Source organism: Electrophorus electricus, chromosome 10 (assembly GCF_041902795.1).
Source record: "Electrophorus electricus isolate QZ-2024a chromosome 10, ASM4190279v1, whole genome shotgun sequence".
Lineage (NCBI taxonomy): Eukaryota > Metazoa > Chordata > Actinopteri > Gymnotiformes > Gymnotidae > Electrophorus > Electrophorus electricus.
This window is the reverse complement of record NC_137506.1, coordinates 31,310,777-31,333,211: the sequence shown is the minus strand read 5'-3', so window position 1 is coordinate 31,333,211 and position 22,435 is coordinate 31,310,777. Positions and strand designations below refer to the sequence as shown.

Here is a 22,435-nt window from a genome sequence, read left to right as displayed (position 1 = left end):
TTGATCAACTTAAATTTTACATTCCGCACACGCGTGCACACACACACACACACACACACACTTCGTCATAGACATGTTGCTAGAATGACATGCTTTAGGTGACCTACTTTGAGAGCAGGGGATATTCACTGATCACGAACAGATTCACATGTCCAACGGCTCTAACAACTTCAAGCTCTTCAAGATAGTCTGCGTATTTTGCTGTTGTTGCTCTGTGTGCAGTTTCTGATTCTACAGCCGTTAGATCAGAAAAGTCATTTGTTAAAAGGATGTGTAGAAGTGGCAGGAAAAAAGCGCACAGACAAACAACTGACTTTGTCTTTCCTGTTCACCTAGCCTGCGTACCTTCTCACACACAAACAGGAATAGATCAATCAGACCTTCAACCTGTGAGTGAGCTCTTCTCTCAGACAAAACAGCTGCAGAGAGATATCTATTTGCTCTGTCCCAAAATGTTTCACATGCACATCATCATTTAGTTTTAGTTAACAGTTCCTCTAACACTGTGATCGTGTAGAACTATGAAATGTCTTTCCTCTGAAAACACTGAAGAATGTCCAGTTAATTCACGGGAGGTGTCTGACGGTAGCAACCTGCCTGAAATGGTGCACTTCTTAAATAGAGTGAGAAGTTGTTTTTTAAATAATACTTCACACTGCTCTTAAGAAAAACATTCAACTTAAAACAATCACAAAAAATACATAATTCTTCCACATTTAATAATCAGAAGTTTTCATAAACACATAACTATTGTAAATGTAACTATTAAAGCAATGTACAACAAAACTGAAAATATTCCCTGAATTCTGGATTCCTCAGTCTATTTCATTATTATTAAGAGGTGTCTAAATGCAACCTGTAGGGAATCTTCCCACATGTCTTCCAAACTTCCAAACTCCTCTGTGCTCAAGACGCTCAGACACACTGCTTGGTTGTGCTCAGAATGTTCTGTCCAGGTTCTGCCATACAGACTGAGGTTTTGAAGCCGGCCAGATCAGATGTTAGCATGACTGGTTCTTCCCTTTCATTCTTCATCATCTTTCCTTTCACTGTTCTTTCGTTCAGGCCATGAAGGAGCAACACATGTTGTAACAGGCTAAAACTGTCCACAGAAATGCATCACATAACACAGTGTCATTATTGACCAGTTTATGAAGTTTTTGAAGCACAGACTATCTATCAAGGACCTAGACACCCCAGCCCTGGGCTCAGCGTCACAGGATCTGGACACACGTGGACTTCAGCTCCATAAGGTTCCCCTGTCCCAGCTGTCCGTCCCAGATCCCACCTGCCCATAGACCACCTGCGCGTGGATCAGGTGCGACTAGGAAAACATGCATCAGACACCCAAACTCTCGATACTGGGTCCTCTCACCCCTTCTGTCCAGTCTATACACTGTACCAATGATTGTCTCTCTAAAGAACAGCCTGTGAAAATGTTCGATTTTGCAGACGACTTCACTGTATTTGGCTTCAGAGCTAACGTTGAGGAGTCTGGAAGGAAGGACGTCTACCAGCTGGTGTCATGTCGCAGCCACGTCCATGTTCTGTTGAACACCCAGAAGACTGTAGAGATGGTGGTAGACTTCAAACAAAAGCTCTCCACAACCCACCCCACCCCACCCCACCCTCACCGTCACCCTCGGCAGCTCTGTGGTCTCCACCGTGGAGTCGCTCGGGTTCCTGCGCACCACCATAACCGCGGACTTGAAACGGGACACGGTGAAACCCGGTCTCCGCTGAGAAAAGAGCGCTTCTTTTTGAAGAAATTCGTCTTTCTGAAGAACCTGCCGCAGATCCAGATAACCCAGCAAGCCAAACTCCAGCGCACAACCAGCACAGCGGAGAGAACCGTTGGAGGTATCCTTCCAGTTCTCCGGCACATCCACAACAGCACGTCCATGAAGGTCAGAGCTGACCTCTCTCACTGTGGACGTTACCTCTTCCAGCCACTTGTCTCTGGTCGAAGAATCAGAGCCATGACCAGACATGCCAACAGCTGTAGCACTGCAGTTAGCACTCCAAACTGGACCTCCCAAACGTCCAGCACTGTAGCCTGTGCTGTGGCTATAACGCATCGCTGCACTACAAAACTTGGTCATTTATTGATTTATATCTATTGTGCTATATTTTCTATTTATATTTAGTCATTATCAGCAAAACAGATTCCTTGTAAGTGTAATATACCAGACAAAAATAAACTGATTCTGATTCTGAAGAACCAGGTTTCAAGCAGCTGTTCTCAGACCTTTGCTTTTGTTAAACAGTGGTCTTCAAATCTTATACTCTCTCCAGCTTACATGGAAATCCAAAATATAGATACAGTAGACTCCCACCGCGAATGTGTCTGAGAGCACAGCTACACAAAGCTCTCCACTTGCAGGAGTTTCCAAAAACCTCTAACCACTTCCTCTTAAGTTCTTGAGAATACATTCACATCTAAAAAACAAGTAAAAGAGTGAATTTGGGTTGCATTAGTCATTCGGGTCAAATTTAGGTCTCCTCTTTTATACGGAAGTGAAATCATTCGCGTAAAGTATCATTTGCGTAAAGAGATAAATGTTCTTACAATAAAAATTCAGGTCATCAAATACTGTATTTGTGGCCTAAGCAGTGAACAACAAGAGATGGATGTGCCAAGGTAGCAGATACAGCTTTACAAACTGAAGAAAAGGCCAGGAAATGGTTAACCAAAATAAAGTGTAAATCAAGATTGAATAAGTTTTTTGTAACTTGACTGACGATGATTATCTGCCACTTCCTGTCAACCATGAGACTGTGTGAGCTCACACTCCAGCCGAGTGTCAGTGGCTGTGGTTCCTGGGCTCCTGTGCACTGTCTGACAGGCGAAACTTGAAGAAACTGCTACTTCGAAGGCTACTCATATTTCTGAGGATCTCTCTGCGTATGTTGTCGCTCGCCAGCACATAGAGAATGGGGTTCATGGCGCTGTTGATGGTGGAGAGGCCCAGGGAGATGGTGTAAGGCGTGTAGAGTGCCCGCTCAAAGTTGCAGTTGTACTCGGAGATGTGGAAGCTGATGGCCCGCAGGAGAAGGATGGCGTGGTAGGGGGTGAAGCAGATAAGGAAGAGCAGGATGACTGCCAGAGCGAGGCAGCGCACTCTGGCCTTCTGCTCATGCCTCAGGCCCTCGCTGGCATGCACCTTGGCGAGGACGGCATGGTTGGTGGCCAGCAGGACGCACAGTGGGGCGACGAAGCCGACGAAGAAGCGCGCGTAGTTGAAGCCCGTCACGGTCAACGTGTTCTGGCCAGGCTCGAAGCAACGCTTCTCCAAGCCCTCTGTCTCCCCCTCTGTCATGGTGAACACCGGTGTGTGTCCTAACGCCACCACCACCACGATCACCATGGTAACCATCGTGGCGCCCTTTCTCCGCCTCAGGCCCCGGGACTCCACTGCATACACCACCGCTACGTAACGGTCCACTGACACGCAGCACAGGAGAAAGATGCTGACATACATGTTGTTGAAGAAGACGTAGCCAGTGACTTTACAGGCCAGAGAGCCTAGGTGCCAACGATGCCCGCTGTTTATGTAGACAATCCACATGGGCAGAGTGCACAAATACATCAGGTCACACACGGACAAGCTCAGCAGGTAGATTCCCAGCACGTTCTTGCGACAGACCTGAAGGTAAGTGAAGTAGATGGTGGCCAGGTTGGTAGGAATCCCCACGATGAGTACAACGCTGTAGAGAACCATGAGAGGAAGTTGGCCCTTCTCATATGGAAGGGTACAATTCCTTGTTGTATCTGGCAAGCTGAAGGATCCATTATTCGTGCCCATGGTCACTAAACATGAAGGTTCATAAAGATTTAGTCAAAAACTAAATCAATTAAAATTTTTAAATGTAATACAAAGTTCCTCTTCAAATGTTATTTTGTCCTCAAAATATTTTTAAGAGAAAGGGAAAAAAAAACATAACTCTTGATATGCACATGAAAAATGTTTCTAGTATATATACTTTAAAAAGTCTTTTGGGTATTGATATAGCTCCTTAAACAGAAAATAAATGACATTTCATGAAGTGATTGCAATTAAAACCTCTATATACATGTATAAAATATTAAAATGGTGTCATCAAAATCACAATAATGGCTATGTGACTGTTGTCAAGTCCTTATGTTACTCAACACTTAAGTATTAGGAAATGGAAAACCATTCTGGTATTCCCGTCATCGTTATGATTTTATGAAATTATTGTTTTTATTTAGCTTGGAAGGGTAAATATGTTTTTTTTCTCTTATTAATATTATTGTTCAGTACAGGAACTTCGATATGTAAGTAACCTTTTGGTTTAAGATAAAATGCAATACTTACATCGATAAACCACATGCAGCTATATAACATCCACGTGCTGAGCTTTAGTGGCTGTCTGTTCATATCTGCCAAAGCAGGAAATTCACTGTTATTTTCAGTCAGTGTTAACAACTGGCTTCCTCTAACCGAAAAGATTACATACGAAAACATCAAAGAGGCCTAGTGTTCCACATTCTCACTTTTGAAACTAGACTAAACTTGAAACTAAACTAATCACAGTAATCAACTAAAAAGCCCATCTACATACAGGTTGATGGTGCACAAAGTAATACAGGTCACCTCAGCAGCAATACAACACCGTTACTGTACAAAAAAAACCTTTAATGGTGAATTCAGCATTCAGTGTTATACACGAAACACTGCCCCAAATGCTAATGTAAAAAGTACTGAGGGCAGTGTAGGATAATGGTACACACAGAGAGTCTGCTTACTTCATTAAATCTAAAGTGAAATTAATAAGTTGTGTGTTCTGAATGTTTCTGATTTAATTTCAGCTTGTCTTACAGAGAAGAGAGAAAGAGAGAGAAAGACAAAATACTATTAAAGGCTCTATAACTTTCAGTCAAGTTAAAGAACTTCTGCAGTGCCAGAGTTTGAGCTCTGCTGCTTTAAGAGTTGCAACAGTAGATTTAGTACAGTTTAGAGTCGGTGTGAATAGCAGTGAAGGGGTCCTCATCTGTGCCGCTGATGTGGAAGTGGGCTCGCCCACCCGTGGTCATGCTCAGGCCCTGTGAAGCTTATACCCAGATATGATGTCACAGTACGTGCCAATGGGAAGGTTAGAGGGTTTGCTCCGGAACCTGGTACAGAGAAACGGGTGGGGAAACATGCGGTATAAATGAAATCAAGCCGACGGATTCGTATCTGACGTTTCGGCTCTGATGTTTTGTTTGGCATGCCGTTAAGGCTGTTAAGGCCATGCTCCCCAGTCATTGTTGTTGAAGACAATGAACCCCTGACTGCCACGACCAAAGGCGAGATCTGATTATTACTGTTCTGTAACCAGTTGGTGAAAGGCTTTCCGTTGAGTACATGTCCAAATATCACCATATTCCTGAACAATGAGAACGGAGCATCACTTTGGAACACTGACACTCGGTTGGGCGTAGGATACCAGTCTAACTGCAGACGTCATGACGCACCCTGCCGTTCCCACGTGGTGTCCGGGTTAATGGCCACAGGCTTGGTTGATCCATTGCTATGGCTCGGAGGGGCCCATACGGTCATGCAAATCCTATAAATGTAAAGAACTGAAAAAAGGATTAACAGTCAATAGCTTTAACATAAGTAATAGTTTCAAGTTTCAAGTTTGGTTTATTTGTCACATACATAGTCATACACAATATAACTCGCAGTGAAATGGTTTGAGTGCTCTGTCCAAACTGAGGGAAAAAACAGGGGTGTATAGGGAAATATATATCTATATATATACAAAATATATTAACAATGTATGTACAATATATGTATAATATGTTTATATACACAATGTACAATGTATATATGGATATGTATAAATGTATGTACACAATGTACAGTTCCAGCTTACAATTGAATATTTACATGGTGGTGGTGGTCCCCACAGTTTATCAGTTTCCTTGATTCAGGGCCCAAATGGCCTGTGGGAAGAAGTTCCTCTTCAGTCTCTCTGTCTTGGTCATCAGGGAGCGAAAGCGCTTCCCTGACCTCAACAGAGAGAAGAGCCTATTGTTGGGATGGGTGGGGTCCTTCACAATCCTCCTGGCCTTGGTCTAGCACCACTTGTAATAGATGCTCTGCAGGTCAGGAAGTTCCGTATGAGTGATGCACTCTGCTGAACGCACCACCCTTTGGAGTGCTTGTCTGTCCTGCTTGGTGCTGTTCCCAAACCAGACTGTGATGTTCCCTGTGAAGATGCTCTCGATAGTGCAGGTGTAGAAGTTTCGCAGTACCTTGGAGGGCAGTCTGAAGTCTCTTAGGCGTCTGAGGTGGTAAAGACGCTGACGAGCCTTCTTTGCCAGCTCCTTTCTCTTACTGACGTTTAGGAGGAGATTATTTTCCTGGCACCAGTTTTCCAGGTGTTTAATCTCCTCCAGGTAGGCCCTCTCATCGTTGCCCGAGATCAGGCCCATGACGACGGTATCGTCAGCAAACTTGACAATGATGGTGGAGCTGGAAGTGGCTGTGCAGTCGTAGGTGTACAGTGAGTAGAGCAGAAGGCTTAGGACACAACCCTGAGGAGCTCCAGTGCTGAGGTTGAGGGTGGATGAGACACAGTTGCCCACCCATACTGATTGTGGTCTGTCTGTTAGGAAGTTGGAGATCCAGTCGCACAGGGATGTATTTATTGCTGAACATTTCTGGTTGTAATCTGTGTTGTCCTACATAGACCCAAGAGATAAATAACATGCTCCATTTCCAAGTGAAGAAAGTGGATACTAACTAACTAACTAAATATATATATATATATATATATATATATATATATATATATATATATATATATATATATATAATTTTCCATATAAAATCTCTAAAAATACCACTCAAAATAAAATGATTTTGAGGCAATAAAGACTATGCTGTCCTATGCTGTCTGCAGTCCAATGTGCTTTTAGAGTTGTGTCCTTTTGAGATCTTACATACATGCTTACCTTTTCATTCTTAAAACGCCAATGCCAGCGGTAGCTGGACATCACTCTGGTCAAACCATACGGATGCGCAAGCACGAGGCCCGTAGCCATCTTCTAAAGCTTGTGGAGAACACCAAGTGTCCCAGTTACACCCAGCTGGTTCTGCTGGATAGAAAAGGGCATGTGACAGTAAAGGACAAGCAGGGATGAGCGGTGGTACCTGGCATGCTCCCCACCACCGGCTCCCCAGCACCATGGCACCATGGTTGTCCACGAACACCAAAGCCTTAACAGTAGGCATAAGGGCCCAGCCCTCTTCCCAGCTCCTGAGAACGAGCAGAAATAAGCTCTCAGCCACATCGCTTAACCACAGATCAAACAGCCAGCTGTGCTCAGAATCAAGAAGCGTGCGTAACATACTTCAGATAGCTTAGCTTCTCCTTATCCCATCTGCACACAACGATGCCCAGTTTGGCACTGGATTTGAACTCTGTCACGCTCCCAAGACCAAAGTACTTACTTACTTGGACGGGTTCCCCACCTAAGTCAATAAGAACTCACACATATTCTCAACACTCACATTGCTGCATGCATGTTGGCATCAGGTCTCTGAAACTAATGCCACAATGCTAAATTGTGACAGCTGCCTGGGACCTGGAAATGAAGGACCTGGAAACAGATGGGACCATTTGCTGCTGAGGTTGTGCAGTTTGTCAGAAACCGCCTGTAGGTCGCCAGACCACATGTGCCTGCTGGCATCCAGTCTGAATGCAGCCAGTCCCATATCGATCAGCTTGTTCAGGTATTCGGCCACTTTTCCTCTCATGTGATCCTTCTCCAGGACAAGGTCCAGAAGACCAACCAACCTGCAATCCCTGATCTGTTTGAAATGAATGTACAATCAAACCCCCCCCCCCCCCCCCCCCCCAAAAAAAGAAAAGAAATTGTGTTCTTTGTCAGATATAACTGAAAAATATCTTGGTACTTTTCAATTTCGTCATTGCTGGATTTACATTTTTCATCGCTGAAGTCTCAATATGAGTAGGGCAGAAGTCTTTCTGGTCAGCATTAAAGTAGGTGCCACAGCTGGAGTGATTGTCTTCTCCACCACCTGCTCCACATGATTAATGACCGCATCCACATAGATGTTTATCTAGCAACGTAACACCACAGAAGCCAAGACTGTCCTTCTCATACGAACATACCGACAAGAATGGATAGTAATGATAGCCATGTAACATAATACGGCATACCACATCAAAAATAAGTTGTTGGTTTGCTGCCTCATTTTCGGCTTGTAATGTGTAAAGGCACTGCATAGTTTTACCCCAGTGCTGCTGCAGCGTTTAATCACAGCCATCAGCTCCTCCTCAGTTCCTGATCTTGAGCAAAGCTTGTAGCTAACTGGCTGGTATCTCTGCCACCACAATGCTCTCGCTCGGACCAGAGGTTTACGTAGAATTCAACTATCCATTAGCATATGCAAATGAAGCCATCTAGTTGCATCACTACAGAGTCGTGTACAAGTACGACACATGTTATACAAGTATGACTGCAGGTCATGACCCGAAGGCTGTGACCCATGGAGATTTACCAGACCCATGCTTTCACTTTCATCTCCAGGAATTGTATTATATACCGAATGGAACCCATGTGATCATGGGAAGGAAAGCTTTAATCTGCACCATCCAGTCTCCCTCACTAATCGTAATTTCATCTGCTCACAAGATTCCACTTTTGAGGCTTTGGGTACTTTTTATAAAAATGTAACACTGATCTTTCTGTTTTTGATGCTTACCAGTGATTTGTAACTCATAATGAACTTGTATAGTCTTAGACTATAGTTCTGAGACATACTGGAAATTATTTAGGATGTTTTTTTTTTCTTCCATGATTGAGAATATTCTTTTCTTACCTACTATTGTGGTCCTTGCTTGCCCACTAAAAGACAAAAAGTATAGTTAAAAAAATTAAATGAGAAAAAATGTTAAACCCATAAACAAAAATAAATCCAGAGACAACCAAAAACAAAACAAAGAAGACATTTTACTGCAGTTCTCCAGATAACTATATGTCAGCAGCTTTGACCATTACTTGAATAATTACTCCATTAAACTAACTATAATTTGTAACTTTTATGTGGCTTAAGGAAACTCTGCCCACCTGCGTGAATCACTGACAATAATTTATAGCCGTACGCGTGCGCTACATGTATTCGAGCCAAGAACCTTGCCAACAAACCATATATTGGAGATTCATTTCCACCTAGTGTTGGGGTCGTTAGTCTGCTGAAAACCAGTCTATGCTGTATTTGCTTACTCTCAATTAAACCGTGGAATTACTGATCAACTCAACTAACTACCCATAATGGTTTTAGTCTATTATGATTATTTGCCTGCTTTACTGTTGCATTCCTTTATGTTACCAAATAAACATGTTTCATTCGGAGTTAGGTGTGATTTTAACTGAAACCCAACATGTCGAATTCTGGCCAATGTAAAATAAAATGTACGCCACTTATGCATACGTCCGGAAAATAGGCATGTAATCAGAAGAGAACTAAAAGAAAATAACTATTTCTTCGTCAATAAATCGGCAATTGATGTTTCGGAAACGTAGGTTTGTCGATTCTTCTTGTCATCAACCAAACCGCTTCCATAAATCAAACCATCTAGTCCTGCAAGGTAAGCACTTTAAGCGGCTTAAGGGAGCACTTTTCGTAGCTATTATAAAATATATCACAGTACAACACTTAGGTAAAGGTCAGATTTCTTGACAAAGCTGAAACCTCAACAATTACCATATGTTTCCAGAAGTTTCTTTCAGTTTGCTGAATTAAAAATAATAAAGAAAAAACAGGAACCGTAATAAACATGTTGAACTATGTTGAACTAACTCACTGTAAAGCGAGAAGACAAGGATGTAAATGTAAATGTAATTTAAATGTAAATGTAAGACAATGAATTAAAAATACACGGAACGGTCTGCGCGTAGCCGGGTGTGACCGCGGACGCGTTTCAGTGAGACGCGCTTCCGTTTCCAGTAATTTCTACGGGCAGCAAAAGCGGAGGTCCGCGCGAGGAGTGTTCCAGAAATCGCGTGAAGCACACGGTCAGCCGCCGCACGCGCCTCACATTTAAGCCGGTAATACCGAACAAACATGGCGAAGTGGGGAGAAGGCGACCCTCGATGGATTGTAGAAGAGCGGGCGGACGCGACAAACGTCAACAACTGGCACTGGTGAGGCAGAGAAGAGACGTTGGCCATCTTAAAGACGCGGCTACCGCGAGTTAGAGCTAATGCTAACAGTTAACGCTAGCTAGCCTTGGCAACCGTGTTCTCCGAAGTGCCAGTCGCCTCACCTCTGCTGGCACTAACGTCTATCCGGGAGCGCAGCCCCTCAGACATCGAGCGTATTTAACGACATATTTAACGAGTGATTCCTGAAGGCTGCTGTGTCCGTCTGGGCTGCGGTCTGGGACTTTATCGCAGTTACTCAGCCAGGCAGCGTCGCGGTGAATAGCCGGCTGACCCAGCCTCGCTAAGAGCTGTTATCTGGCCACTATTCACATTTTTGATGGACGTCTGGGTTTATTTTAGACCCGGACAGTGTATTTTAACTAACTATCTAGATTGTAGTGGTTAAACTGTAAATTCAACGTAAGCTGTGTTCTGTGGCATTGTGGCACGTTATCTAAATACGATGCCGGTTGGGACGGTATGCTCGTTGTGGGGACATTAGCACTCGAGTCGTCGATGGTTGTTTTACGTTGGGAATTGGACTGTCATAACAGAATGATGGAGCCCAACTGGCTATATTTCTCACTTATGTTTTCCTTTATTTATGACAGACTTGTTATAGTCTTTGTGCCATTGTGCTATGAATGTGGCAAGTACTGATACTAAAACCAGCTGCACTTCAGTGTCGAAGTTGACGCAATCAATCCCGTCCGTACATGTGCTTTGTTTTTGTAACCCCAAGCGTCTCTGTTTTTCTTGGCCAGGACGGAGAGGGACGCCACAAACTGGTCCTCGGAGAAGTTGAAAGAGCTCCTGGTGGGGCTGTGCGTGGAGAACGATGAGGGCAAGTGTGAGATCACGGAGGTCAGCAAGCTGGAAGGCGAGGCATCCATCAACAACCGCAAAGGAAAGCTCATCTTCTTCTACGAGTGGAATCTGAAGGCCAAGTGGAAAGGTGCGAGAAAGAAACCAGGGTTGGGCGGCGCGAAAAAGCAGGCGCGCGCCGATCACGGCCCTCGCGGCGGTTTTAGGCCGGGGGCATTCAGCTGTCCTTAACGTCTACATGTCTGGCCGTAACGTTTGGTTGAAGCTGTAAGCCTCGCTTAACTAGATGAGGTGTGCTGGACTGTGGGGTTGCAGTGCTTCACGTCCAGAGTTGAGCACCTTGGGTATTATGATGTTAGTGGGTTGCGCAAATCAGTGATGGTTGGCTATGTGTCGAGAACCGCTTGGTATTTTTAGATGTGCGCTCTACTATGTACATGCGTGGTATTTTTGGCAGTAGATGGTGCTACTGGGGGAAAACAACAGAGCTACTATGTCACATAGGTGCTTCTCATCAGTGACAGTGTCCTTGTTATAAAGATGCCCTGTAATTTTATTTTTTAAAATCTTTGTGTTCAGTGTTTCCTCAAATGTTAAGACGTGGTGGTGGTAAACCTGGCTATGAAAACTAATTCTGAATACAGTTAGGTTCTTTAGTGTCATTTTCAGTCTCCTGAAACATTGAGGCATTATTCATACTTACGAGCCAATTGTATCGAAATGTCGTATTTGTTCTTTATCTATAGGGACGTCAAAATCGGGGATAAAGTACAAAGGAAATGTTGAAGTTCCAAACCTTTCAGATGAAAATGATATGGACGATCTTGATGTAAGTTATTGTTGAGCCCCAGAGAATCCATTAGGTCTTGTCCAGTCTTAGGGATTTTCCCTAATGTGATCCCACCTTTTGAATGACTGTGTTGTTCTTCCGGGGGCGGGGCACAGATCTCTGTGAGCCTTTGCAAAGATGAGCCGGAAACGTCACTCTTTGAGTTGATGCGTAAGGACGGTGCAGATAAAGTCCGAGCAGCGCTAGATAGCTACGTGGGGCTTCTCAAAACAGGTGGGTCCATTTCCCTCAAATACTTTCCTCGTGCATGTCCCACTACACTGGTTACAGGACTGTATGGAAACCGGCTAACGGGTCACAGCAATCGAAGGGATACAAGAAGTTTGTGTCTGAAAACTATCAGCATAAGACAAAGTAAGAGTGGAGTAGAGAAGCCAAACCAGTAGATGTCAATGTATGAATACATACTCTTTATGACTAGATCAGTGTTAACCAGGATGCTATAATCTAACTCTAAATCATCCGTGTAGCTCTTGGGGCAAGCCATAAAAAGCAGACGTATCACCTTGTGGCAAGTCCACGCAGCATATGGTATCAGCTGTGTGGCATTTCCTCTGACAGTCAAAACAAAGTATCCCGCTTAAATGCCATGAGCCTGCCAGTTCATTTTGTATGGTTTTGTGAAGATGTCTGTGTTTATGATCTCTCTGTTCTGCTGCAGAGTTCACACAGGGTATGATCTTACCTACAGCCAATGGTGTAACCAAGCAGCAGATGTCCCAGACAAAAGTCAAGACGGACAAGACTAAGGTGTGCATCTCTGCGGACATCTCTGCCACCACTCACTGGTCCTCTGAACCCTAAACAAATGAATACATATATTAGGAAAAAGACATAAATGAAAAGTGAAAGTGTGTGGATGTGCGTAGTTTGAGTAGAGGATGACTGTTCCATTTACATTTATGGCATTTAGCCAATGCTCTTATCCAGAGCAACTTACAAAAGTGCTTTGTCATTTACTCATAGAATACATCCTAGTACAGTAGGTTGGAGTCCAACATACCATTGAACTAGAATACTGTAAAAATACAGGGATCACTGCTGATGCCCAGAAGTACAAAAATACATAATCTTAATGATAAGTGCAATAAACAACAAGTGCCATGTAGATGGATGTGCGCAGTTTAAGAGTAAAGGGGTTTGTCTGACTGTGCCGTGTAGATGGATGTGCGTAGTTTTGAGTAAAGGGGTTTGTCTGACTGCCGTGTAGATTGGTGGCAGTAGCACAGCTCCTCCACCCAGCACAGGAGTAAAGATCCCCACCTGCAAGTTCTTGCTGAAGGAAACCTTCCTCACCTCGCCGGAGGAACTATACAGAGTCTTCCTCAAGCAGGAGGTCAGTCTCCTCCAATCCAGTTATACTTGGAAATATCATTTTCCTCTTTGTGTTTAAGGTTTGACTTGTGTGGGGGTTTTTTGGGGGGTTTTTTGGTCAATGATATAGTGGATTTCTGTTTAAAAAAAAATACACAGTTCTTGTGTATTTATATATTGTGTAGATGGTGCAGGCATTTACACACACTGCTGCCATGGTCGAACCCGAGAAGGGAGGAAAATTCCGCCTCTTTGATGGGAACGTGCTTGGAGAATTCCAGGAGCTGGTGAGATGTCTCATGATTCCCATTAGAAACCCGGTTCCTCGCCTGACAACGGCAAAAAGGACATATTCCCATATTTATATTGAGTAAATAATGGAGTGTAGGACTGAGGAGTCTTTGGTGTTTTGTTTTTGGTTTTTTTTGTTTTTTTCTACAGGTTCCTGAGGAAAAGATAGTCATGAGGTGGAGGTACAACACATGGCCAAGTGGTAAGAGCTAAATCCCTAAAATATTGAGCTCAACCTTATAAAGAACTTTGATTCTCCCTTCCATCTCTGACATGTGCCTTTGTGTGGGGTTGCAGAGCACTATGCGACCGTGACCCTGACCTTCACAGACAAGGGCAACGAGACGGAGCTGAGGGTGGAGTGCCGTGCCGTACCCGGGAGCGAGGAGGACCGCACGCGAGAGGGCTGGCAGAGGTACTACTGCCAGGCCATCAAACAGACATTCGGCTACGGCGCCCGACTCTGCTGAACTTCCCAAACAAACAGACACACTGCTGTTCTTGGCCCTGGTTTGTTTGTTTTTTTGTTTTTTTTTTTTTGTAATTTTTCCTCTATTTTGGGTCCACATGTCCAAATGAGAGAAGTGGAATGAATCTCCACGGAACATCAGACTTTTGCGTTGCTCCATCTTCTGTATCTGTTCTTTCTGGTTTTGGTTTTGTGGTCAAAAAAAATCCAAATATCTGGAAAGGAAGTGAATGGAGGGAGAATGTGATTTCTCTGGAGTGAAGGGAGGGAGAAAAGGAAATGAGGTTGAGTCACTTATTCACGTGTTCCCTGCATACGTGTGTAATGAATTGAAGACATTTATTGTAGCAAGGTAAGCTCTCCACATCATGCTCTGACAGCCTGGAGAGGTGCAGAGTTGAGGCCTGCCTTTGGACCGAGGGGGGGGGGTGTTTTTGTTTTTTTTAACATATATATATATATATATATATATATATATATATATATATATATATATATATATATATATATATATATATATATAGGATATTGCTTTCGATGGCGTGGAAGACAAGCAGAATAAACAGACTCTGTGAAACCAATAAATTAAGTTTCTGATCATAAGCAAATGGGGGAAAATTTTAAGCAAGCTCTGCCTTCAATTCTCGAGATGTCAACATCATGATGCGGTGTGTTTTTATCATAATAAATGTCCTTGTTAATGCTACTTTTATTGTTTTAAAAGCATGCATCCTTGGCGAGCCTGTGCTCTGTGTTGGAGAGACTTCACTAAAGTCTGTGTCCAAAAGCCCCCCCCCCTGCCCGCATTGGCTTACAAGACAAAGGGATATATAGAGCCAGCCCTGAGGGGGGAGGGGGGAGGTTCTGGTTTTAAACAAGGACTCACTCCAGGTTTATAGAAATCTGACTTTATTTATTTTGACCTTGGCATCAGCTCCACGGTTTGTAAACATGAAATTTTCATTCACTTTCTTTAAATAAAATGACCCATGTGATCCTGTGACATTCTGCGCGCTGCCTTTGCAGTAGCTGCTGGTGGAGCAGGAGATTCTTCCTCAGTTTTGATGTAGTCATGGTGATGTGATCAGTTCATTTAAGGGCAGATAATTGTGCAACATCCACACTACTGTAAATATTAAAACAACATTTGTGGCACGCACCTAACATGTCTTAGAAACGAGTTTTGAGAGCTCTAAGAAACGTTACAGGTTAAACAACAATTATGAATCCAACAGAAAAATAGAACCAATATTCAGCAGTTCTCAACACAGGAAAAAACATCTCTCTCTTGTACAATAAACAAAGTCTTTTCACTACAAGCATTTAAAACTTACGAATGTCACTAACCTCAAGATGTGTTTTTCCATTAGTACTTTCTCAAAAAGCTACTGCTACACTTTCTGGTTTCATCGATCTACTCCAGGTTTGTTCGGGGGTGGCATTTTAATTATACCTCCAGAGCAAAAAACAATTCACAAATTAAAATGGGGGGAAATATTAAAAAGAAAAGGATTTGTTGTGTCTTCATAAGCATTGCTGCAGCGTTCAGCGAGCAGGACTGGAGGGCTACAGAGATGTCTACAGAAATAAAATAATAGTGCAACAGCCCACATTGGTTCTTCATGTGGCATACGTGGTGTAAAATCTCTCACTTAGAACACATTTATTTTCAGATGGAGCCTGCCCTATAACAAGTATGTGAGGCAGTGAAAGACTTGACATATAAGGAGAAGCAGTGACCGTTGAGAGGGCGAGACTCACCATTTCAGCCAGCTGCTACGAGGGTGACTCCGTCTCCATGCAGATGACGAGCTCAGACTCCTGATGAACAGTAATCACATCATTCCCAATGTGAGATCACCTTCTCCACTCACAGGTTAAATTCCGAATTAAAACCACTGTTATGTGGTAAGTGCCAATGGGGCAGTTACTGAATCCTTGCTATAGATCGCAAGGCCACAAGAGAACATCGCAGAACATGAGAGGAACGCAGCGCTTTGTGTCGAAGGTTATCAAAGTGCGTCCTACACTGGAGGAGTTGCTGTTCACTTCTGGCTGGTTTGTCCTCTTGGCCAGATCCTCCATGCCAGATGACTTGGTGTTGATGGACGTGCTGTGCCACTTTTTCCTGGAATGGAATTTCACAGAAGCAGCATCACAGTGTCTATGGTGTGCAACTGAATGAGTTTTCCAGAATTTCATGTCCTTTGTGTTTTCTGAGTGAGTTCTGTCAAATGTGTGTGTGAAGTGTCCTTGAGTAGGAGAAAGGCACTATATAAGTGTAAATAATAATAAAATGGTCCATACACTAGGCTCCATTAATACAGAAGAATGCCCCAGCCAGGGATCTGTGCTCCTGTGAGCTTGTGTACCTGTGCCTTGCACGCTTTCCTTTGGCCTTGCCCTCCTGTGGCGTTGACGTGCCATGGGTTCGTTCTGCAAGTTCCTTCAAGAAGTCAAACAGCTTCTCTGACTCGATGCACCGTTTCCTACAGAGACCAGTCGAGACTGAATATCGACACCCTTAATGAGGGCAGAGAGCGACAGATTCATCGCTTCTGAACATTCGTATGCAAAGGATGCGTGAAGGAAGGGTCTGAGAAATGGATTTTCTTTAAACCCACTCACATATGGTTAATGGACATGACCCTGCTGTTCGCTGACTGGGTGATTAAGCTGGTCTTGGTGAGAAATGACAACAAGAACATTTCCAAAGCTTTAGCTTATTTCAAAGTAACGGAGCACAACCGAGGTCACTGGTAGTTAACGCCTTCCTGTTACTGTTTAATCAACATTTCTCATCGTGGAGAAGAATAATTGTGAAGGATACATATGATAACAGGCACAGCTGTGGCCATGCGTCCGACCTCCGTGTCTTTCTGCATTATCTTCTTAATGCGGCCCTGCTTGAGAGGCGGACAGAGGTCGGACGTTCACGATGCGCAATTCAAAATAAAACCTCCAAATTATAAGGCAACGTGTTGTGTTACTCACAGGCGGGAAGCGAACGTTGTATTTTCTTTTCTGCCCAGGCATGTCGGTCCTTGAAATGCCCCTTGCCGGTCACATTTTGAGGACTTTGACAGCTTGGCGTTCGTGGCTCCATTTGTTTATCTTTCACAGGAAGTCCAGAACCGTGAGAAGATGAGCCGAAGCTCCGCCAGGTACCGCCTTGCGCTCACGTCAAACGCGTCAGGAACTATAACGCTTGCCTTTAACTAATAAACCTGGTTAGATTGTTTTATTAATGTCGTCTAGGTTATGAGGAGGATATGTTGTTCTATTACTTACCTGCAGGCGAAGAGGAAACTGCAACACGACTTCATATATAGGCCTATGTGAAAGATAGTAATATTAACTTTGCGACATCCATGGGTGCAGAAATAGCGTGTGTAGGTTCACACATCACCGCTAGATGGCAGACTAACAGCTACATCAAGCTCCAGAGAGCAGAGGCACAGACACGATGTAACCGGTTTATTATGGGGGTAACAGTGTTGCCGTAGTACTGGATGAAGCAGGTCTTGTAGGTAACATTCGTTATATTTTTATTGCGAATATGAAGCAGAAAACCGACAGAGAAAGCAAATGACACACGTGGAGTTGTAATGTATACGAGCTTCCACCTTCTACACGGAAAGAAACTTCATAAAATCGTTCAAAATACAGACCACCAGATGGCGCTATAACTTCATCTTATATTTAAAAAGGAAAGGATTACTTTGAAAATTATGCAGTTGTCAGACTATCAGAGGTATTGCAACACGTAGAAAGAAAAAAGGAAATGCCTGATAATTTGTGTATGATCATAAAATGTTTTCTTAAAATTCTACATCTCTCTATCTATCTATCTATCTATCTATCTATCTATCTATCTATCTATCTATCTATCTATCTATCTATCTATCTATCTATCTGTCTGTCTGTCTGTCTATCTATCTATCTAAAAGAAAAATCTATTAGGGGTTTTAAGGTCTGAAAGAGACTTCATCTCCCCACACAGTTCGGTTCCAAATATCACAACAGAGCTGAAATATTGCACTACACGACCCCATTAATAATCACAGAAATAGTGCTGCTCGTGGGTTTGTGAATCACGTCTTGAAAATGTGAGACTCGGGTGCCAAGGTGTCCTTTAAAGGCTCTCAAAATAGACACAATTACTGTTAACCCCCTGATGATATGTTTGATTCGCAGCAGACTAATACTGCGATGTCTATCACCAGTCACCCGGCGGTCGGTGTTGGTGGTGAGTCAACGAGTCTCACATTTTCAAGACGTGATTCTCCAGCACTGACCGTGTGAGTACCAGACGGGGATGGCTGTGGACAACTTTAAAACACGACTGCTCTATCACCTTGACTTACGAAGACGTGCACTTTCTGCCTTCTCTCTCTCTCTCTCTCTCTCTCTCTCTCTCTCTCTCTCTCTCTCTCTCTCTCTCTCTCTCTCTCTCTCTCTCTCTCTGCGATATTATGCATTTCTAACGCAGATAAGATGCCGGCTCTGATGTTTAAGACGTGTTCTCGTGTTCTCAGTAGCCTTCTTCTCCTGGGAAAACATAAAGGAAGCGCGGCTGTGTCATCTAACGTCCAGAGATGCGGCTCAGCTCAGTTCGGTGCTCCGTTCGTAGGATGAACATGTGCCATTAGAAAACAGCTAAACCCAGTTTCATATGTCTACTCATTGTGAGACTGCGTCTTGACACACGTTCATGGCCATGTAACAGAAACAGCCTATGCGTACCCACCGTAGTCCACGTGTATAAACTGTGTGATTGTTTGTCTCTGTTTCTATATCATGTATTCAGAATGGTTACCTTGTGCAGTATGTGTGGAAACCCGAGCCAGGTTGTCTGACGGTGTGAGTGGTTATGATAAAGTGAAGCTTAATCTTAAACTGTTCAGCGATGATACAGTGAAGGGACTTAACCCTCGTCAGTGCCCGCCTCGAAGCTCTCACCTAGTTATATTTAGATCATCACTGTTTGAGCTTCTGTGTCTGTCAACACAGCAGAAAGCACAAACAACTTTTCTATGGAATATTTATTCCACTTTGTTTGTTCCTTGTACGATAACAGGCTGTATATTAGCAGACCTGATAACTGCAGTCAGGTAAGAGTTAATTGTGAAACGTTAGATCTGCCATGATCGAGTCCTTTAAATGACACAGCTGTAGATTTTCTTGTGTCTGCATCTTCACGCGTTAGGGCTGTCCTTTGGTCCAGGCACTACTTTTCTCCCGCCTATAGTACTGGAGTCAAGGAGACTCTCATTGCGCGTCAACTCCGTCTGGCGGACGGACAAAACTGCCCGCCGCTTGTCTGCTGGTCCTGCGTCCGTGCGCGTTAGGAAGGGCGGATGAATATCGTGCCCGCGCGCGCGTGTGTGTGTGTGTGTGTGTGTTCCAGTGAGTAAGTAAGACACACACGGGGGGAGAGAGAGAGAGAGAGAGAGAGAGAGAGAGAGAGAGAGAGAGAGAGAGAGAGAGAGAGAGAGAGAGAGAGAGAGAGAGAGAGAGAGACTGAGCAAGGCAGGGCGAGCAGCTGAGAGGCTGAGCGCGTGAGTTAGAGGGAGCCATAATGACTGTTACTACTCCCAGTGTAAATCAGTTTCACGGCGCGAGAGGACGCGTGCAGGGGATTTAAAACGCCCCGCTGTTCCGCCACAGACTATTTGATTATTGTTATTCGATTAGTCTGATTTTTGATTTTTTAAAATTATTATTATTATTTAAATATGACTATGCGGTAGTCCGCGCTCCCTGGAAGTTTCTTTTTCCGCGGATACCGTCTCGCACTTCTGCGGGGGCTATGGCGGTGGACGCGCGAGCGGAGCTGGTGGGCAAGCGCTTCCTCTGCGTGAGCGCCGGAGAGTCGCTCGAGCTCGGCGGGATCTCGCGCTGGAGCTGGCGCGCCGGGGTGGTTCGTGCCGTCGCGATCCGCGACGGCGACGGTCCCACCACGTCGGTGAGGCTTCTTCCGATCGGTGTCTTTCGCGTTTCATTCGTCAAAAGTTCGGGTCGCTTTGACTCTTAATTGTGACGGGACCCGCTGCAGCGTTCCGTCTGTCAGCAAGCTGGACCGTGTGTGGTCACCATCTGCAAAAGTTTGACGCGTGAACTCGGAGCTTGCGTTATTGTAGCGTTTGCATAGTCAACAAACGTTCAAGTCACTATTACTACAAGCAGAGAGGGCTGGGCGTGTTACTATGATAGTGAAAAAAACCAACTGTTTGCTTGCCTGTGCGTGTGTGTGTGTGGAGGTGGCCACAGCTCGCGGGATGACTGTACTGATCAGCTGTTTTGAGGCAGTTGACTGCACCGTTGCCGTAATGATGTCTCCTTGCGTTAAACAGCGAACTCAGACCGGCTGTCGGTGAAAGTGAGAACTCTGTATGAAAGTGGGTTTGCACTCGTGTATGTTGACACGCCACTGCCCTGAGGTGTACTGTAAGTGAACAGTGCTAATACACAGCTTTACGCTCCACTTGTGCTGTTTGTGGCATGTGTTTATAAGGCACAGATCGGTGTACTAAGACAATATAGACTTACCTGCAATTTTGGAACTTTACAGCACATACGCGCTCTGCCTACTATAGGAATCAAAGCTCTTATCTCAACCAGCAAACGAGGTGTGTGTGTGTGTGTGTGTGTGTATATATGTGTGTGTGTGAGTGTTGTGTGTGTGTGTATGTGTGTGTGTGTATGTGAGTGTGTGTATGTGTGTGAGTGTGTGTATGTGTGTGTGTATGTGTGTATATATATGTGTTTGTGTGTGTGTGTGTATGTGTGTGTGTGTGTGAGTGTGTGTGTGTATGTGTGTGTGTGTGTGTGTGTGAGTGTGTGTGTGTATGTGTATATATGTGTGAGTGTGTGTGTATGTGTGTGTGTGTGTGTGAGCGTGTGCATTTGTGTGTGGGGGGGGGGGGGCTGTAGAGAGACGCTAACCCATATTAATCATTTTCTGTGTGTAAATGGCACCACTATCTTCACTGATTTTTCCCGTAATGACATTTAAATATTCACCAGGAGTGTGTGTGTGTGTGTGTGTGTCTATGAATGTAGAGTGTAGGTACGTGTGTCCTTGTGTGTCTCGGTGCTTGTTGTCTGCTGTCTGGGGCTTCGTCATCTTAGTAAATGTTAAATGTTAAATGCTCCAGAAGTACCTGATAGTTCCCTTTTAATACCTTTTGGTGTGTAGCTGTGTGTCTGGGTAAAGTAGTGGATTTGAGTAGTAGTGGGTAAGGTAGTGTGTGTGTGTGTATGTGTGTGTGTGATTATGTTTGTACATGCTTGTTTGTCTTTAGGGACTTAGGCCTCTCACCATTGGATAGACACCGTCCCCGTGGCAACAATGGCTTAGCCGTGCGACTGACAGCTTTCCCTGGGTTACAACCACCTGCTGTGCTGAAGATCACACACACACACACACACACGCATGCACAGACACGCAGACACTTACACCCAAAGGCACAGACACACATTTGCATGCACACACACATCTGCATACATACATATACACACCCACACACACACACACACACACACGCACACTCCCACACACACACACACACACATACACACACACACACACGCAGTCCTTGGTGCCCACATCTCCTGGCTGACCAGGCGTGGATGTTCTTGCAGGGGGGGTTGGTGGAGAGGGAGTTCACGGAGCCGTCGTCTTCAATAAACATCACTATGACAATCCCTCATACGCATGGCTTTACCTGCCTAGGTCTACAAACACACACACACACACACACACACACACACACACACACAGACTGCCCCATGGGGCCATGACAGCAAAAACACATATGCAGTGTTATGTGGCTTTATTTCCTTTCCTTGTCTGCCAGACTGGGTACAGACATGGAGTGAAAATGATATTTGGTGTGTGTGTGTGTGTGTGTTGTAATAAGTAGGTTGGTGTGTTTCCACAGTAAAAGTGTATGAGTATTAACTTTCAGCAGTAGGTATGTGTTTCAGTGTGTGTGTGTGTTTGTATGCGTGCGTGTGTTTGTGTAATATTTAACTCTTGTCTGCCTCAGGGGATGAAATATAAGTACCAACACGGAGGCTGTGTTGACTGTTATTAGACGTCTGATAATAAAGTACAGTTATTTCTCTCATTTATAAATTGTCTACAATACACAGTGACTTGATTCATTGTGTGTGTGAGTGTGAGTGTGTGTGTATGTGTGTGTATTGTCAGCTTGCTCTGATAGTGTTCTGATTTTGTTCTGCACCGCATTAAGTAAAGCCAGATGTCTCTGTTTGGACCCAACTCCACCTCATCTCTCTCTCTCTCTCTCTCTCTCTCTCTCTCTCTCTCTCTCTCTCTCTCTCTCTCTCTCTCTCTCTCTCCTTCGCTCTCTCTGTTTCTCTTTCTGTGGCTGTGTATGTGTTTGTTCTCTGCTGTATTTAAGCACTCCTCATTACCACACCCCCATCTGTGTGTGTGTCCTCCAGCTCCATCGCTGTCTCTCTGCAT

At 44.2% G+C, this 22,435-nt stretch overlaps 5 protein-coding genes across 7 annotated transcripts in view; 2 read left to right on the top strand and 3 right to left on the bottom strand.

The window, feature by feature from the left end:
• Positions 1-66: 66 nt before the first annotated feature.
• Positions 67-7,255, bottom strand: LOC113567541 (putative G-protein coupled receptor 132). Its single transcript, XM_026995579.3, has 4 exons — positions 6,971-7,255; positions 5,887-6,697; positions 4,341-5,590; positions 67-3,811 (listed from the first exon to the last, which is right to left on the bottom strand). Exon 4 carries the CDS (start codon positions 3,804-3,806, stop codon positions 2,805-2,807), a length of 1,002 nt encoding a protein of 333 aa, XP_026851380.2. The 5' UTR covers positions 3,807-3,811; positions 4,341-5,590; positions 5,887-6,697; positions 6,971-7,255; the 3' UTR covers positions 67-2,804.
• amy2al1 (amylase alpha 2A-like 1) lies at positions 4,970-8,070 on the bottom strand (the record flags this gene model as incomplete). Its single annotated transcript, XM_081721032.1, is given in 7 exon segments — positions 4,970-5,068; positions 6,971-7,111; positions 7,209-7,275; positions 7,370-7,505; positions 7,619-7,837; positions 7,924-7,998; positions 8,001-8,070. Coding segments are annotated over 7 exon segments (807 nt in total), but the record flags the coding sequence as incomplete, so codon positions are not given.
• A 1,921-nt stretch (positions 8,071-9,991) lies between these two features.
• On the top strand, positions 9,992-16,246 carry ahsa1b (AHA1, activator of heat shock protein ATPase homolog 1b). 2 transcript variants are annotated; one of them, XM_081722207.1, is made up of 10 exons: positions 9,992-10,189; positions 10,954-11,144; positions 11,761-11,843; positions 11,960-12,077; positions 12,526-12,614; positions 13,075-13,200; positions 13,364-13,465; positions 13,620-13,671; positions 13,767-13,884; positions 15,612-16,246. In XM_081722207.1, the coding sequence occupies exons 1-10, from the start codon at positions 10,110-10,112 to the stop codon at positions 15,646-15,648; spliced, it is 996 nt and encodes a 331-aa protein (XP_081578333.1). In that variant the 5' UTR covers positions 9,992-10,109; the 3' UTR covers positions 15,649-16,246. The 2 variants fall into 2 exon arrangements, with proteins under 2 accessions (XP_081578333.1, XP_026851390.2); XM_026995589.3 differs by lacking the exon at positions 15,612-16,246 and having other exon boundaries at positions 9,993-10,189; positions 13,767-14,996.
• Positions 15,114-17,730, bottom strand: LOC113567546 (dr1-associated corepressor). The gene is made up of 7 exons (XM_026995592.3): positions 16,933-17,730; positions 16,769-16,841; positions 16,567-16,660; positions 16,311-16,427; positions 15,967-16,066; positions 15,700-15,759; positions 15,114-15,516 (listed from the first exon to the last, which is right to left on the bottom strand). Exons 1-6 carry the CDS (start codon positions 16,972-16,974, stop codon positions 15,715-15,717), a joined length of 471 nt encoding a protein of 156 aa, XP_026851393.1. The 5' UTR covers positions 16,975-17,730; the 3' UTR covers positions 15,114-15,516; positions 15,700-15,714.
• A 1,750-nt stretch (positions 17,731-19,480) lies between these two features.
• The window catches only part of jmjd1ca (jumonji domain containing 1Ca), a 67,752-nt gene continuing 64,797 nt past the window's right edge, over positions 19,481-22,435 (top strand). Inside the window, exon 1 of one of the 2 annotated variants that reach the window (XM_081721158.1) lies at positions 19,481-19,906. In XM_081721158.1, coding sequence (XP_081577284.1) covers positions 19,751-19,906 — 156 coding nt within the window. In that variant the 5' untranslated portion in view covers positions 19,481-19,750. The remainder of the gene's footprint in view (positions 19,907-22,435) is intronic. The other variant, XM_035532682.2, reaches the window with a different exon arrangement.